Source organism: Haemaphysalis longicornis, unplaced genomic scaffold (assembly GCF_048455015.1).
Source record: "Haemaphysalis longicornis isolate Haplotype H1 unplaced genomic scaffold, Haemaphysalis longicornis Haplotype H1 scaffold_4, whole genome shotgun sequence".
Lineage (NCBI taxonomy): Eukaryota > Metazoa > Arthropoda > Arachnida > Ixodida > Ixodidae > Haemaphysalis > Haemaphysalis longicornis.
In genome coordinates this window covers 16,555,350-16,570,905 of record NW_027526361.1, presented here as the reverse complement: position 1 = coordinate 16,570,905, position 15,556 = coordinate 16,555,350, and the positions used below count along the sequence as shown (strand labels likewise).

Below are 15,556 nucleotides of genomic sequence, written 5' to 3'. Positions count from 1 at the left end.
AGCCTTATAATTTCGCCGATGTATTCCCAGTCTCCATCCCACAACCATGGCAACTCTTTTTCTTGTGACCTCTACACCACCCACTTCAAGCGTTAGGGCAAACTTCAGAATCGAAAAACGAGAAGGAAGCTCAATAAAACTCGACTTCCACCCACATAAAAAAAGCCAAGTACTCGAAATGGTCTTATCGCTTCTTTGACTAAAAATGAACGAAAGAGTCATCAATTGGGTAAGAAAAAAAGTTTTGAACATTTTCTGGCGTCACCCGTAATGCAGATATGGAGTAAATAAACATATAAAACTTCATATTTATATTCTCAATCTATCTTACAAAAGCTTGACTCCGAAGTAGAGTAATGACAAGAATGGCAGGCAAAGATCACGTACAAACAACATTTGGTTTATTGTCTTATGTACATTTCATAAAACGCACACAGTGATGCTTTATTTTAACATGAATGCAGAACGCAGGACTTCGTTTCGCTTTTCTTCGACGGATATCGGATTAGCTAATACCTTAAACACATAGACATTACATTTGGCAAGGCACACGATTCATTTATGTACACCTCAAAAAAATTACAATATATATATTTTTTTATTTAGCAGTCACGGCGCTTGTGCCGTCTTCTTGCGATCAAACCAAACATAACTTAAAATTCCACGCGCGTGTTTATGTCAACATTGGTACAGAAAGAAGAGAGAAGATTTGTATGCGTTGAGATGATAAACTCGCGCTTCAACGTGATTCCGTTTTGTTCCGCTTGCCTTTCTTCGTTTCTTTGTCCTTATACTTTGACCGCCCTAGAGAAGCGCCACCACGCGGGATATTTGAGCCTCCCGAAATGGCTCACACAATCTCTTATTATTTCTGCCGGCCTGTGGCCAAAATGCGGGCTGCTCACTTCGTTCCCATTAAGCTGCAGAAGCAGCGAAAGGCCTAGTGCTTAACTTCAACAACAAGGCACGTAACACGACCCTTAATTATGATCTAGAAACAAACTTGTTCAGAATTTAGTGACAAGTTGTATTTTTATAGATGTTTTGTTGTTTTTTGATGCCGTGAAATACGAAATTTTCGTTCGGTCTTTGTCGAATCAACGGCAGTATCGTTCGCTAAAGGCTTCCGACCCTTCAAACAGTGTTTGTCCAGTGTATAGCAAGGACAAATAATTATTACGCCGGCAGGACGGAACGTGCCTTGAGTGACGCTTATTGTATCAGAGAGACCGTCGCATGCGCCTTCCATAACTACTCTTCTACCAACAGGAATAACGCACGTCCTGAGAGACGTGCGCTATGTTGTACGTTTTGTGAAGCACGGTGCATGCCCTGGGTCGGCTCAGAACACCACCTGGTGACTCTTTACGGTATCTTGTTCAGAATCTAGTCAGCGCTTGTCATCTTTCCGTAAAACAACGGACACAGTTGTGTGCGCAAACAGTCATAAGTAGCACCGTGGTTCTATCGGTTGGTCATCGTGGTGCCAAGCAACAACCATGCCACCGAGGAGAACGTGGCACTGGATAAGTCCCACAACGTTCGTTCGCTGTGCAAGATCTCTGAACTTACATTCAACCTTCTGCGTGCCCTGCCGGAAACCTCTGACCAGCCCGCATTCTGACTTTCAGCGACTGCTCCCGTGGCGTTGCGGTGCTCATCAGGCGATGACCGAATACACGATATGGCACCGATTTTGTAGCAAGTCAAGCCTAAAACGGAGTTTGGCTCGCCTATTGGGAAATCCGCCCATGACAGACTTTAATCTCAAAGTCAGCCGACCCTGGCCAAAAGCAAGTTATGGCTGCTGCCGTAGGGTTGACATGGTGCGAGGAGAGTCTTACAAGAGCAGCTGACTTGCGCCTTAGACCAATTTGCCTCAAAACCGGTGCTGTTGTATAGGTGCTGAAGATGTCTCGGAGTGTCGTTAAGGAGGAGGTCATGGGTCATGGGAAGATGAACTGGGAATGGGGTGTGGAGGGGGGATCGGGGACGGGGGAGAAGGCGGGGGGGGGGGGGGGGGGACGGGGGTCGGGGGAGCTGGTACCGTGCATAGTGTCCAGTCTAGGTGTCGGGCGGTCTAGGCCTTAGCCTTAGTGGGCGGTTCGGTCTCGTAGGTCAGGTCGTTGAGGTAGTAGAAGTTGGGAGAGTCCGCGCAGTTGACGTTGTACTCCCAGTCGCAGACGCGGTACCGCTGGTTGAAGGCAGTGTCGTTGGCGCAGATATGCGGCACCCGGCGCCCGTAGGCGTCGCACATGTGGAAGATCTTGCAGTCGAACTCCATGTCGGCGTAGAACCCGATCGGCTTGTCGCTGCAGTCGAAGTGGAATTCGACGTCCGGGAACTCTTCCCACCGCTTCGCCTGCGCGAAATTGAAAAGGAGAGAATGCCAAGACTCTTTCACGCCGTCGGCTAAGTACATGACTATAGGATCTACAGTCATGTAAGGAAAAAAAACGCGTGATTATGAAATATTTTTAAACCGAGCAACGACCACAAAACAAAACAAAGATTGCAGAAACTCGCAAGTGGGAATTGTCGAATAAATGACTAAGGCGCTAAGATGTACAACGACCCCTTTAATCTCGGCTTGGTTGATACAACCTTGTAAGCAGTCTGACAACTAAGTAGGCAGACCCCAGGGCCTTTTAACAAATAGCTCAAGTCAGCTTTATCATTATACACGAACGCATAGCTAAGGAGACATTTTTAGGGCCGCTACCCGAGTTCACGAAAATATGGAGGGCATTTTCTTATGTGGAGAAATTGTGACAAATCAAACGTTACATATGGACAGGCGGGTTTCCTCGTCGAGACCATATAGAAATGCTCAAACTTTGAAAAGGAGCTGCGGCGCGGGGCCGCGCGTTTTGGCAATACAGACCAACCGTAAATTATACAAGAGTGAAACTCTGTTCTGGCTCTTAAACGTCTAGACAAAGAATTTCAAAAGCTACTGACGAACGTTCCAGAGTAGATTTCTGCTTTAGAAACGCTGACTCTAAGCTTGCTTTCAACAGCATTGTCTACGTGTTTTCTTTTCTACCGTCCATGGTTTTCACTTCGACGCTGAAATCTCCAGTGAATACGCTATCTCGCCTTTTCATGGCGCACCACCTCGCCTCCGCTGATGACAATCAATTTCGCGCGACCTCCTCACGCGTGCCACAGTAGATTGCAGCGCGGGGATGTGACCCCCGAGCTTACAAGAGAGTGCGTGACCCAGGGGCCCTTAGGGCGACCCGCCATTCTTCTATCCTCCGTACGCCATTCTGAGCCTGGCGGGCCGGTCGACGCGGTTGCCGTAGCTCCTTCCGCAACAATGGCACAGAGCTTCACCCGCGCTGGTGGCAGCAGCCAGCAACCTTCCGGCGGCGGCGACTCTATTGAGAGCCAAGGCTGCGCGGCGCAAAGTGGACACTGTCTGACGTCACTCGAGGCGCGTTGGCATCGCATCCCAGCGCGGATTGCGCATCAGGTACCCCGCTGAGCCACCATTAATCCCCGGGTCGTTTTGCTGCCGTCAGCCATCGCGGCACACAATGTCACTACCAAGGCGCTTTGGCACGGTGCACCTTTATGGATGACGCTGGCGCTGCTTGCTTCGGCCGCGCAATAATAATATTCCTCCGGGCCTTTGCCTCCGAGGCACCCAGTGCCCGTAGATCACAGGCGCAACGCGCCCCAGCGCCAATATTTGCCGAGTCCACCCGGCGGGACGAACACTTATTCGGTGTTTGGAAAGAAAGTCGGTGCACGCGTTTACCTTTGCTTCGCATCCAAGGGCATTATTCGCTCGTGGGCAAGGATTTTATGCGACTGGCCCGACGCCTCCCGCTGCTTTATGGCTCTGAAGCAGCGTAAGAAACTTCCGTTGCATGCTCCAGTGAGCCTAGTTATAACCTTCATTCTTATTTTTTTTTTTCCTTTTGCTGGTTCGGCCTCCGGGCCCCTGTCGACGCTCGCGACACAAATCCTTGTCCTCCCCCTCCGCTCCCCACCTTAGCAGACATTCTAAGCATACGCCGCACGTTCCCTCCCCTCCATTCCGGGCTTACCCGTCGCGAGCAAGTAGTCATTCGGCAGGCGCAAACATATACACTGCACACACCCACTCGGCTCCATCTGTTCCAACGCACGCCAGACACCCCTGTCCCACTCTGTCCCCACTGCCTTATTCCCCCTACCCAGGACCACATTCTGTGGGAGTGCCCCTACAACCCAACCCAACCACACAATTACACCGGAGAGCGGCTGGCTGTTGCGGCGAGTTTCCAACAGCAACGGGAACTGGCGGCCCACATCATCAGGGCCCTCAGCGGCTGCCTGGACCGAGGCGGCTGATTCGCCCTAACCTTCCCATGAACAATAAAGTTTCTATCTATCTATCTATCTATCTAGCAATTTTTTTTGCTCCAGTTTTAGAGCTTTGTAGAAACTGTGACGTAAATACGAGCATGCTTGTTATAGCGGGTCATAGAGCCCTTAAACGAAAAGGCGAGAGTGAGGATAAACTTATCACAGGACATCAGCCGTGTTTCGGTTGGAAGGCTAAATAACCTTTAATACGCGAACTTTACCTCCAAATCTGGATACCTATGGAATAACATATTTTTTTGCTTCTTTGGATGTTAAATTTACCTCACCATGTCGGCATTAGTTCACAAAGTTGTACACATTGACTGTGGTGCGCAGGTAGTTTTCGGTGAATGCATCGTGAGAAAACGTCTTCACGATTTGTTTCTTTGATGCGCTCTTATATTTGGTTTCTTTTGTTCAACTGATGTTCGCAACTGGAAAAAATGAAGTTGCAGAGAGGGGATCCTTTTCTTCTGTTTTCTTTTCTTTTGCTATCGCGAATAGTAAGATAGCGGTTATCATTATATTTTCGCGAGTTCAATTGCGTTCCTCGTTGCGTTTTTTATCGGTATGCTGTATTAGGTCACACGAATGAAAATGTACACTGTGTGTGAGTATGTGTCACTTTACTTTTCTGTTAAAATCTGCGCGATCATTGCTGCCAGTACTGGGCCAACAACCTCGTCAAGCTGCTTCAAACAGCAGCCTTTTGTGATTGGCTCATGCTCTGTAACAAACGAAAAATAAATAAAGGCGTGATGTGATTTGAAATAAAAAAAACATTAATGAGACTAAGGTTAAGTAAAACGATTTGCCAGGCTAAATTTCTACAAGGAGGCTTCTCGTAGACACACAACTTTTTCCTTCGCTGCAACATTTAAGCTACAAAAATGCAGTGCCGCTAACCCATGGCATGCGTTAGTGCATCCTTCAGGAACTTCAGGACGTGTTAGTGTTTCCTCGGTGAATTCGTGGTAAGGTATAGATAGCACTTACCCTGCGAAGGGACTTTCCGCAGACCAAGTAGAGGGCTGAAAAATAAAGCGAGAATTCAGAAATGTGTTTCGGCTCCAGGACTTGATAGAGACCCTGTCATAAAATTCACTCTATTCAATCATAAAATTACACTGTCACAAAAATTCCTCTGAGAAAGGAGACTACTTCGATGAGGTCACCTCACACTATTCGCTCCTACAGAATTCTCGAACGCCTGGTAATCTTTTTTTTTTTTCTTGTTCATACAATTAAAATCGATTCCAAATTCTAAGAACGAGGGAGGTGTCTCGTGGTATCGTCTTTAATTAAAGTAAATAATTTTACACGGATCCCGTACGGTGGGAGAAGGCTGGTTAGCGTTTACTTCTAGGTTTTGTGTAAGACGTGCACCAGTCGTCGACAGTCGGCCACGGTGCACGTGAAAATGCCGTGCTGGTGGATCTGACCCCGGTTGAATATGCAGGCCTATAGATTTGGCTGCAGTCGAACTGACGTCGCCACCATCAATTGGTCAAGAGAAAAAAAAAACACAATTTGGAACAGAACCAGGAATACAGAACACTAGAAGTTCACAGGACACTGCTACAGGAAAAAGAAACCAAGAAGACCTAGAACGCCCGAGTAGAGGCAAGGTCACTGGATAGTTAGCGAGTTGTATTACAGATGCGGAAGAGCGAAAAGTTTATATCTCGGCCCTAAATGGCACCTCGATGCATTTTTCAGTTTTTAGTTTTTACAAGAAGTTTCTAGTTACAGCACTTACAATGTTTCCTGCACGAGGTGCAATAAAAAAACAACATGAAATAAAAAACTAACGCAGCAAGCGAAAACATGCCTTGCATGGCCTTCAAGATTATTCTTCTTTGCCATTTGTTCAATTTGCAGTACTATACTGGGGGAAAAAATTGACACCTCTTTTTGGAAGAAAGATGGTTGAAACGCGAAGCTTTCTCCGATACAAATGTAAAGTCCACAATCCAATCCGCCAAAGTTCAAATCTACGACAACGCTGAGCTAACCGAATGTTTCTGTATCTATTAGTTTGTGATGGGTCATCTGAATGTGCTGATTTGGTTAGCTAAGCGTTGTCGTCCGTTTGGGCTGCCTATTGGTTTGGCGTGTGGCGTGATCAACGGCACATCTGTGCGCCTGTTAGCGAATGTTTTCATCATTATCATCGCTCAACCGTATGACGCTAACCTGCATTCGTCTACCACAATGGAACCCCTTGTGCATGTAAAGACATCCCATTGTTTATGCGGTGTGTAATTGATGTGCCTTTTGGAAAACCCATTGTGTAAAGTTGGCTTTCCAGCAGTGTGTTCTTCCCGACACTGCCACATGTGGGACATAGAAAGCTTCGCTTTAAAACAAGTACTCCTGAAATCCCCCTATAACAAATAAACTAAAGGGGAAAGCAGTAAATCTTTCCAGCCGAATACACATTCGAGAGAGAAAGCTTGGCCCGCCTAAACTCACTGTTCGATAGTTAAGCACCGATGCATTCGAGATTGTGGACGCCATTGTGATGCGAGAATGGTGCCAGAACAAACAGCATAGCTGAGATGCCAACCGCGAAGGCGACGCGCACTTCTTCCTAATTAGACAAGTAAGAAAAAGTAGCGACGTGCACTGCTGGTTCAGTCCTCGCGCCACTGGGAACCGGCTTCCGAGCGACGCAGGAAGAAGCGAGAACACGCGCGGCGGCCTCCGTTTCTCTTCACCACTTCTCTATGCCTTCGAGCAAAGCCGAGCAGAGCGTCAACAAGGATTCATTTCTTGCTCGCTTTCTCTCTTTTCCGGATGAACAAAAATACACTCAACAGCAGACCTGAAACACAATAACTAAATAATCGGGCAAGAAAAAACGAAGATGAACGGACTCGTGGACTGGCTGATACTTTAAGTGACACAGGGAATAAATAATGGCCGTGGCCTAACCAGGCGGTGGTTGGAACGATGTAACCAGAGCGATATCGCGATCGCAGCACAGGAGCCGGGAATAAAATATCGGCGGAGGCCGCAGGCGTGTGGAGAACAGGCCTCGTATCGTTCTATGCGCGGCCTAGTCTATAGTGTATGCTGTCGGGTCAATGCCACGCTCGGAAAAGGCAGCCCATCCATCTGCCCTAGGCCGGTCTGTAGCGCGCACACGAACGAGCAGTCTCGGGCACGCGACGCGGCGGGACGACGGTGCTGCATCTCGCGTCCTCTGCGCACGCGAAGGTCGAGCAATCTCCTACTGCGAAGGCACGGACAATATGAGGCTTCGCGAAACGCGATTCCTGCTTCCGGTGATAAAAACTTCGAAAAAGGCCTGTTCCTTCGCAAATAGTTTTCGACAGAGCAGGGAAGTGAACCCCTCCATCTTGACGTATTAACGGTGCTCATTAGGGGCAGAGTCGTGAGGGTCGGTGTCGTTTCACTCTGCTCCTCATAAATGTAAGTAGAGCAATGAGGAGGGCGATTTCGATCCTGAAATTGGACGGAGACAGACGCAGGCATCGAGTCACCGCCAGGGTTAACCCTGCTCTCCCATTGGAATTCTCATTCCTAGATTCTTTTCGTTACCTTACTGTTCCTCCTTAAACGTTTTTTCAAGGAAGCATTTTATGTAGTTGTTCTTTTCGTTTAGTGCGAGCGGTCCAGTAATAGCGCGCTACACAGTCGGTTGCGAGCGATGCTGCTATATCCTGGGTCCACCCGAGCAAAATGCCAGAAGTTCACGCGCGCTTGTAACAACGTTATCACTGAGCTTTGCTTCGTCCTACTCCTCATATCCGCAGATAGATCTTCAGCAACATTGAAGGTTCTGTTATGTATAGCTATTAGCTCCTTGCCTCAGCACATTCCCTACCTTGACGCATTCTCTGGTTTGAAGAAGGAAGGTCAAGTTAACTATTTAATATGGTAAATGCTATCCAGTTATTGTCGCGTGTTTAAAGAAAATTAAACTGTAGCAAGGTCGTCTTGTCCCGCCTCTACCACACCGAACAAAATTTGAGATGGCGGAAAGATGAAAATGTAAGAAATAAAAAATAACGCTGGATATTTAGCTACGATAAAACGATGAACAGCAAAACTGTGAGGTGACACCACCTCGATGTGTACCAGGAAAGGCTTACAATGACACATGCTTTAGTTGTAGTTATCACAATAACCTGAACACCACTCCCCCGGGGAAATTCAAACCGGTCTCTGCCCGTGGTTAACATTCCGCTCTTTGATCTCGCTTCTGTCCTGTTTTCCTTTCCTTTAAAACTGACTAAAGTCGAGTCTCAATCATTGGTTTAAAACGTGATGTGAAATTAACGTTTCATGGTACACAATACACTCCCACCACATAAAATTCCACGTAAAATTCCGATCAAGGTCTCAGCTTTTCAAAACTGTGGCTTTGATTCAACGACTCGGATTTGCCAGCGCGTTATTGCATTGCAGTGCTACAGAACGTTTCGTTGCAATTATATAACGCAAAAATCTAGTGGCATGACTACGTCATCTTACTGCCCTACCGCTTATACACTTGGCATCGCGCAAAATCAGCCATCATATGGCTTAACACTTATGATAACCTGTGGTCAGGAGACCCGGAGTGTACTTGAGGTGTTCGAAGCCGCTTTGTGATTTGTTCCTTACTGAAAAAAAGCCTTTTATTAGTACTATCAATCGGCCTTGTTACAGGCGAGAACCATCTTCTTGCTTGAGCTTTTTTTTCCAGTCTACGGGCCAGATATTAAATATGCCGATTTGAGTTACAGTAGCAGATACAGGGTAAAATGATATTCGTAGCATGCGAAAGACACGTGAGCTAGTCTGGATTAATCCAAAGCACTCGGCAACAGCTCCCCTCAAGACCCAAGTGTAATTAGGCAAGTCAAGCGGCCAATTCGACTTGTTCTTACTTCTAGGGCGTGTTAAAAAAAAAAGAAATGTGCTGGCGTAAGGAAGCGCGGAAATATCATTCAGTTGAACTTCCTGCTCGGCTAGTTGGTGGGCCTGACCTTTCTACTTTGTGTTCGCCGTCCGTATTTTTCGTTGCGAGTCAAGCCATGGAAAATAACATTAATCGTTGATGAACTTGTTCTGCTCGTACAGTGCGCGAAAACCGGCTTCCTTTGCAAGTGAAGTGGTTACGGCAAAAGTTGGTCTATGATCGCCTGCGTCGTGGAAATTACACAAAGACTAATGAGCAGCTAATGTATTCCTTCGACTTACCCTCGGAAATGATGGTACTATTCGTTTAGTTTATTTCATATTTTTCCTCGCCTGCAGTAACAAACAAGCCCAAAGGCTACAACGAAACAGGAATTAACGGGGCTAACCTATTTCTAACCGCGGCTGCAGCTATCCGCTTTTCATGCTACAATGCCATTGCTAAGTGTTCCGCTAAGGAGGTTCAAATGCAGGGTTCAAAGCATAAAGAGACAAGCCACGCGTGTCCCCCCTTGGTCTTGGATCCACCATATCTCTTTTACTCGGACCCGTGAGCGCGCTGAACCTTTCTGGCCTATGCTCACCCACGCGCGGTCAATCTTCTGAGCTTCTCACGTCACGAAGGCCGCTAGCTTCGAGCCACACTCTTGGCGCACTTTCGCATCGGATCCGCGCAACGCACCGACGGCAATTCACCGGGGCCGGCGCATCTCATTGACGCCGCGGGGCCTTTCACGGAGCGCGAATGACCTGCGCAGACCTCAGCAGCGGATCGCGCCCTATCGACGGAATTGCGATCCTGGCCGCGTGCAATGAGCTGCTGCCGCTGCCGGGTCAGATATCGTCCATCACCTTTTCGTCAGAGTGACTGAGCACCGGATCCTACCGGCCGCGGTATAATTGATGCGGAGTGACGGGGCAGCTGCGGCGAAAGTGTGGAAATTCCTCCGGTAGGTTCGGATGCTGAGGGTGCCGCGGAAGTCATTGAATCTATACCCAGGAACGTGCTTCAGTAATGGTATGCGTTCAATTCGGGTGAATACTGGTTCTGCACCTCTGTGCGTAAAGGAGATACCCCTTTCTGAAAAACCTCAAGAGGTTGGTCCCAACACTACAGCATTCTTGTTACCCGTGGCCGTATACATGCGGGCTGCCATGACCTGAGTCGCGACATACGCGAAACCGAAAGACTGCCTTAAAATATGAAAGTGCTCGCTTAGAAGTGGCGCGCGCATAAAACTCAGAGATACGAGCCCAAAGGCTTCACGTGCTTAAAATTCCGCGAGGACACTTTCTAGAATGTCGGAGGCCGTAAATATCCTCGTAAGTCGCCTGCTAGCGTTCATCTTGGCCCGTAACCTTGTGTGCAACGTATTTGTATACGCAACCCAGGCGAAACGTCACCGAGACGTGCCCCTTTTTAGTGCGACTGTCCAACGAAAGCTGTAAAGTACAGTCGCCAGCAAAAGTTTGCGGGATGTGCAGCGCGTGGCGGAGCGGCGCAAAACTGCATTGCTGCGCCATCTGCAGCCAGCAAGCGCCGGGTCGAGGCTCAAGGAACTGGCGTGTTAGGCGCGCCTTGCACATGCGTGTCCTTTATTTGTCACCCGGCATATCTAATCACTCGCTTGCCCGTGACATGCTTTCGATATTCGCGGCAGCCGCGGTGGCGCCGTGTGACCATCGCCGTCGTTCTGCTGTCACTGGTGCTACGAAATACGCAGCCCGCGGCCGCCGTCTGCGCGGCGCGCGACGTTGAACAAATCTTAGGCTATGCTCAGACTATCAATGCAAAAGCCATATCGTGATCCATGGACGTAAAAAGACGGCGTGTCAGGCTGTTCGGTGGATTGAGACGTGAAAGGACGTCATTCTTTAAAGTTAGTTACGACAGTTGCGGACACTCTGAACCCGGCCTTATCTTTCAAGAGTAACTGCTGGTTGGGTAGGAAATACATTTATTTTATTTTTAACCTAAGCACCAATAAACTGTCAGCTGACCCACAATTGCGGTTGTAGTCGTCTCAGGGGCTAATATCACAAAATTTCCTTTGGGGTAGTCCCAACAAAACAAGAGGTACAGCCGTTTTCTGTAACTGCACCTCCTCCTTAATCTGTCATGTATTGAATGCCGTATCGTTTACGGCTTCCCTAAAAACTAATAATGGGAAGTAAATGTGATTCGGCGTAATGCTAACGGCGTCCTCACGGCCAATTCCAGTATGATGTTTACATGAGACCTACATTACACTGAGAGCTAGATCTTTCCCCAGAAAGTTTGCTTTGCCACAGGATTAGATTTGGCGCGCGACGTTTTTCTAAGCACCACATCGAGGTACGCAGTTTCCAACAGGTAGCCTTTATTAGCTCCTGTAAAATAAATTTAGTCGTGGATCATTACATCAATTCGAAGATAAGGTTTATTGAATGCTGCGCGCCGCGCAAACGGCGGCCACGGGCTGCGTATTTTGTAGCACCAGTGATAACAGAACGACAGTGATGGTCCCGCGGCGCCACCGCGGCTGCCACGAATACCGAAAGCATGTCACGGGCAAGCGAGTGACCAGAGATGCCCAGAAACAAATAAAGGACAGGCATGCGCAAAGCGCGCCTAGCCCGCCAGTTACTTGAGCCTCGACCCGGCGCTCGCTGGCTTCAGATGGCGCAGCAATGCAGTTTTGCGCCGCTCGGCCACACACCGCACATCCCGCAAACTTTTGCTGGCGACTGTACCTTGCACTGGCCGAATTCTTCGCAAGCGGATCGCAGTGCTTAGATTTATTAGTGAATCCTCGAGCCGTTTCCCGCGGAAAGATGCGGAAGGACGATAATGGCCGTGGTCCTTGAGCCGTACAATTTATGTATACAAGCCCGGTCCAAGCTGTCGTCCTCCGTCGCAGCGATGCAGATAACAACGACGACGGGGCGATCTCATTTCGTGCTCATCCCAGCGCGCACTGCGCCGCGATCATTTACGATGTAGCGCGTGGAACCCGAAAGCAAGGCAAGCGCGTTACGCCCATAGCGCCATTCCTGGATGCCAGACACCGAACGTTGTACACCCGCTGACCTCCACGGCGAATGCAGCGCACCGTGTATATGCATCCCACGTGTGGGCCAGTCTGTGCAAGCGGCGATCGACCGGCCTAAAACGCGCTAATCCGCGCAAGCTGCAACCTGTTCCCGCTTCCTGGCGCTTCGGGTGCGCGGAGGCGTTCCTGAAGACGCCGAGATTTACCGCTGCGCCTCGGGCTGCGAAGAAAGGGCTCTGACTGAGAGGGGGTCGCTCAGCTGCGGCCGTGAGTGCGTTTTGCAACGTCTTGGGCTCCGTGCGTTAGCTTTGCTCGCGCCCGCGCTTCTCGTCTTGAAGAGCAGCGCCTTGTGCGTACCGGCTGCCGCATCCCGCCAATACGTGCGCGGCGCTAAACGCGCCGGCGTATTGTTGCTGTGTGGGCCATTCGCCTGCCGTTACGACATGCGCCGGAGCAGGTGCCGCGTAATGGCCCTGCTGGTTGGGAAGGTGCGATGCAGTCACTCGTTTTGCCCACGCGTGACTGCGAGGCGTGCCGTAAAAATGATGGTCCGCTTTGTATACGGGCTAACGCCGTTGCCAATGAGTATTCGACGCGAGTGGATTGACTGCTTTCAGAATTACAGAGACATGCTATTTGAATGCGTCTATGAAGAGGTGAACTTCTGTCGATGGGCGCAGAACCTAATCGGCGCGTTCTGAGCATAAGGCTATGTCCAGACTACCGACGCAAAAGCTAGATCGTGATCTATGGACGTAAAAAAACGGCATGTCACACAGTTCGGTTGGCTGAGACGTAAAATGACGCCATTCTTTAAAGATTTTAGGACAATTGCGACAACAGTCTAAACCCGGCCTAAGCGAGGCCATAATTGCAGCCGATAAAGAACCGCGGAAAGAACTGAAGTAGTGTCAGATTCTGGAAGACGAGAATTTGAGTCAGTCATATGGCTTGACAAGCGAGTTCAAGGAACAGCGATGATGTAAATGTAGCTATTCTCGCTGCTTGATTAGGTTCTTGCGCGGCTTAAATGGAGGATAGAGACGTGGCTGCTCAGAAGTATGCTTTTGGACTAGGATGGCGGCGCAAACGTATGGAGGAATTTCATTCACAAATTTTCACCCCCACCTCGGGAGAGCTCTTGAAAGTTGGTTTGAGAACTCAACATGACTGTATGACTAAGGAATTCATCGTGTTCACCCAACTTAGCGCTTTTGTATGCCTGTATATTTTATTTTATTAAAAGTCAGTTTAAAGTTAAATTCACTTCTGTGACATATGTCACTTGGCCGCCAGGTTAGGTATTAATGTGTGTGAATATAAATGTCCGTCATTTTTTATGTACAATAACCACGACGTATCAAAGGCAGACACCTCTTCCTCACGCTAGAAGTATATTGCCCGACCTAATTATCAGCTCCTGTGATGTTCCCGGTTGCCGCTGTGTTGTGAAGTCGACAGCTGCTGAGTAGCGCGTCGCCAGGGAGAAAATAACCGGGTCAGTGCGCTAAGCACCCACCTGGCTGTCAGCGCATCAGGGGCTTAGTTGGCTAGTCGGCTTTAGCGCGCGTTTTACTGTATTAGAGTTTAATCAGTCACACACGTTCTTTACAAATTACGAAGGCATCAAAACACGTGAGGCACCTTTCTCGCACGGTTTTGCTTATCCAACGGTACCCCGACTTGGATAATTTCAAGTTTATTTAAATTTGAAAATTTCAAATTTAATTTAGAAGCTCAAACTTCTTTTCGAAGTTCAAAATGTAAAGTACATTTAGGGCACGTATGAAGCCATCTGCATGCTTTAGAGAAAGGGCTTATCAAAATACAAAATTTAAACCTTAATTTGTCAATCTAACGCAGTCGGGCTATTATTAGCATGCCCAATATGATGGATAACGATTATTATAAATCATATAGGGCTGTCTAATGCGCACCAAACGTACTATTTGTGTTCCTCCTTTGTTGTAAGCCCTGCACTGGTGGCACGGATTCAAACCAGCGCCTTCGGGCAGAGGAACAAAACGCTTTAGTTAGTACGCCATCAAGACGGGCTGGGTATCCAAGCGTGAAGAGAGTTTAGGGTGCAAAATAAAGTTTAGAACTAAAGATAGTTGGCTTTAACGCGTATTTCCTGTCGTTAACCAGGTTTTTTTTTTTCGGAAGTGCGGGCTGACCATACCTCTGAGATTAGGATAGCTCACGTTCTGCTGCATTTCCAGAATAATTGAAAAGCTCACCTGTAATGCTGAGCGCCACAACGACCAGGTTGCGATGCATGTTGGGATCTGCGAACAGAAAGATGACAATAAGACGTCAGCACTGCAAAGAAACGTTTTGACGTGTCTAGCATTGCAGAGAACATCTTATGAATATTGGCTGTATGATACACCGGGTACTGGTCAGTTTTCTGAAAACACGAATGTAAGGACTAAGAATAAAATTTGACATATGTGTTCATTGGCATGATGAAAACGGTTTTAAAAGCGGACACACACCTCGTGACAAACAAAAAAAACAGCCGAAACTGGGGAGAAACAAAATTTATGATTGTATCCATAGTTTTATTGCGGATGACGTGAAGATGCGTAAACATAAACATAACGCTAAAATTCAACGAGGGAGCATTTACTAACGCACGTGGAGCACTTGTCCTGTCGGACCTTGGCATTAAAAATATCAGGCGCAAGCACTGCTTATATACGGCAGATAAGATATATAGGATGCCATAATAATACCATCACACGAATTCCTAACTAGATGCTAAGAATTATTGGGCGTAACATGATGTAGCAAGGCCGAGACGCCGACTGGATAAAAGCATACGTACTTGCGCTTAAACTTGAACGAAAGCAGGCATTAAAGGAAGTTGTTTTATGTTTTTTGTGCACCACTTTATTTGCTACATGAAACTGGGCAAGTGTTTTATAGGTGGTCCTGGAGTCGATGAGAATGTAAAAAAAGAAAAGAACGCTAGAAGGATAGCTGCAATGAAAAAAAAAAGTGACAAATCATACGCAAAAGGCCAGCACGCGGTTCTTTGAAATTTGTTTCATGTTACCCTTCGGATGAAGCCATTCATATCATCTGCTGATCGCTTACACCTTTGCTTTGTTTTCAAAAATTTCCTGCTCCTCCTGTTACCACCGGAGAGAGGTGTAATGGCGAAAGCAGATGGGTATGATAAGGGAAAGCAGACCCTTATCATACTGAGCTGCTTGGAAGGCTTTACT

General features: G+C 47.9%; 1 protein-coding gene across 1 annotated transcript in view; it reads right to left on the bottom strand.

The window, feature by feature from the left end:
• Nucleotides 1-380: 380 nt before the first annotated feature.
• LOC144178314 (U-scoloptoxin(01)-Er1a-like) overlaps nucleotides 381-15,556 on the bottom strand; it is a 33,570-nt gene continuing 18,394 nt past the window's right edge. Inside the window, exons 2-4 of the mRNA XM_077706067.1 lie at nucleotides 14,564-14,611; nucleotides 5,356-5,390; nucleotides 381-2,362 (exon numbers count right to left, since the gene is read on the bottom strand). Coding sequence (XP_077562193.1) covers nucleotides 2,081-2,362; nucleotides 5,356-5,390; nucleotides 14,564-14,603 — 357 coding nt within the window. The 5' untranslated portion in view covers nucleotides 14,604-14,611 and the 3' untranslated portion in view covers nucleotides 381-2,080. The remainder of the gene's footprint in view (nucleotides 2,363-5,355; nucleotides 5,391-14,563; nucleotides 14,612-15,556) is intronic.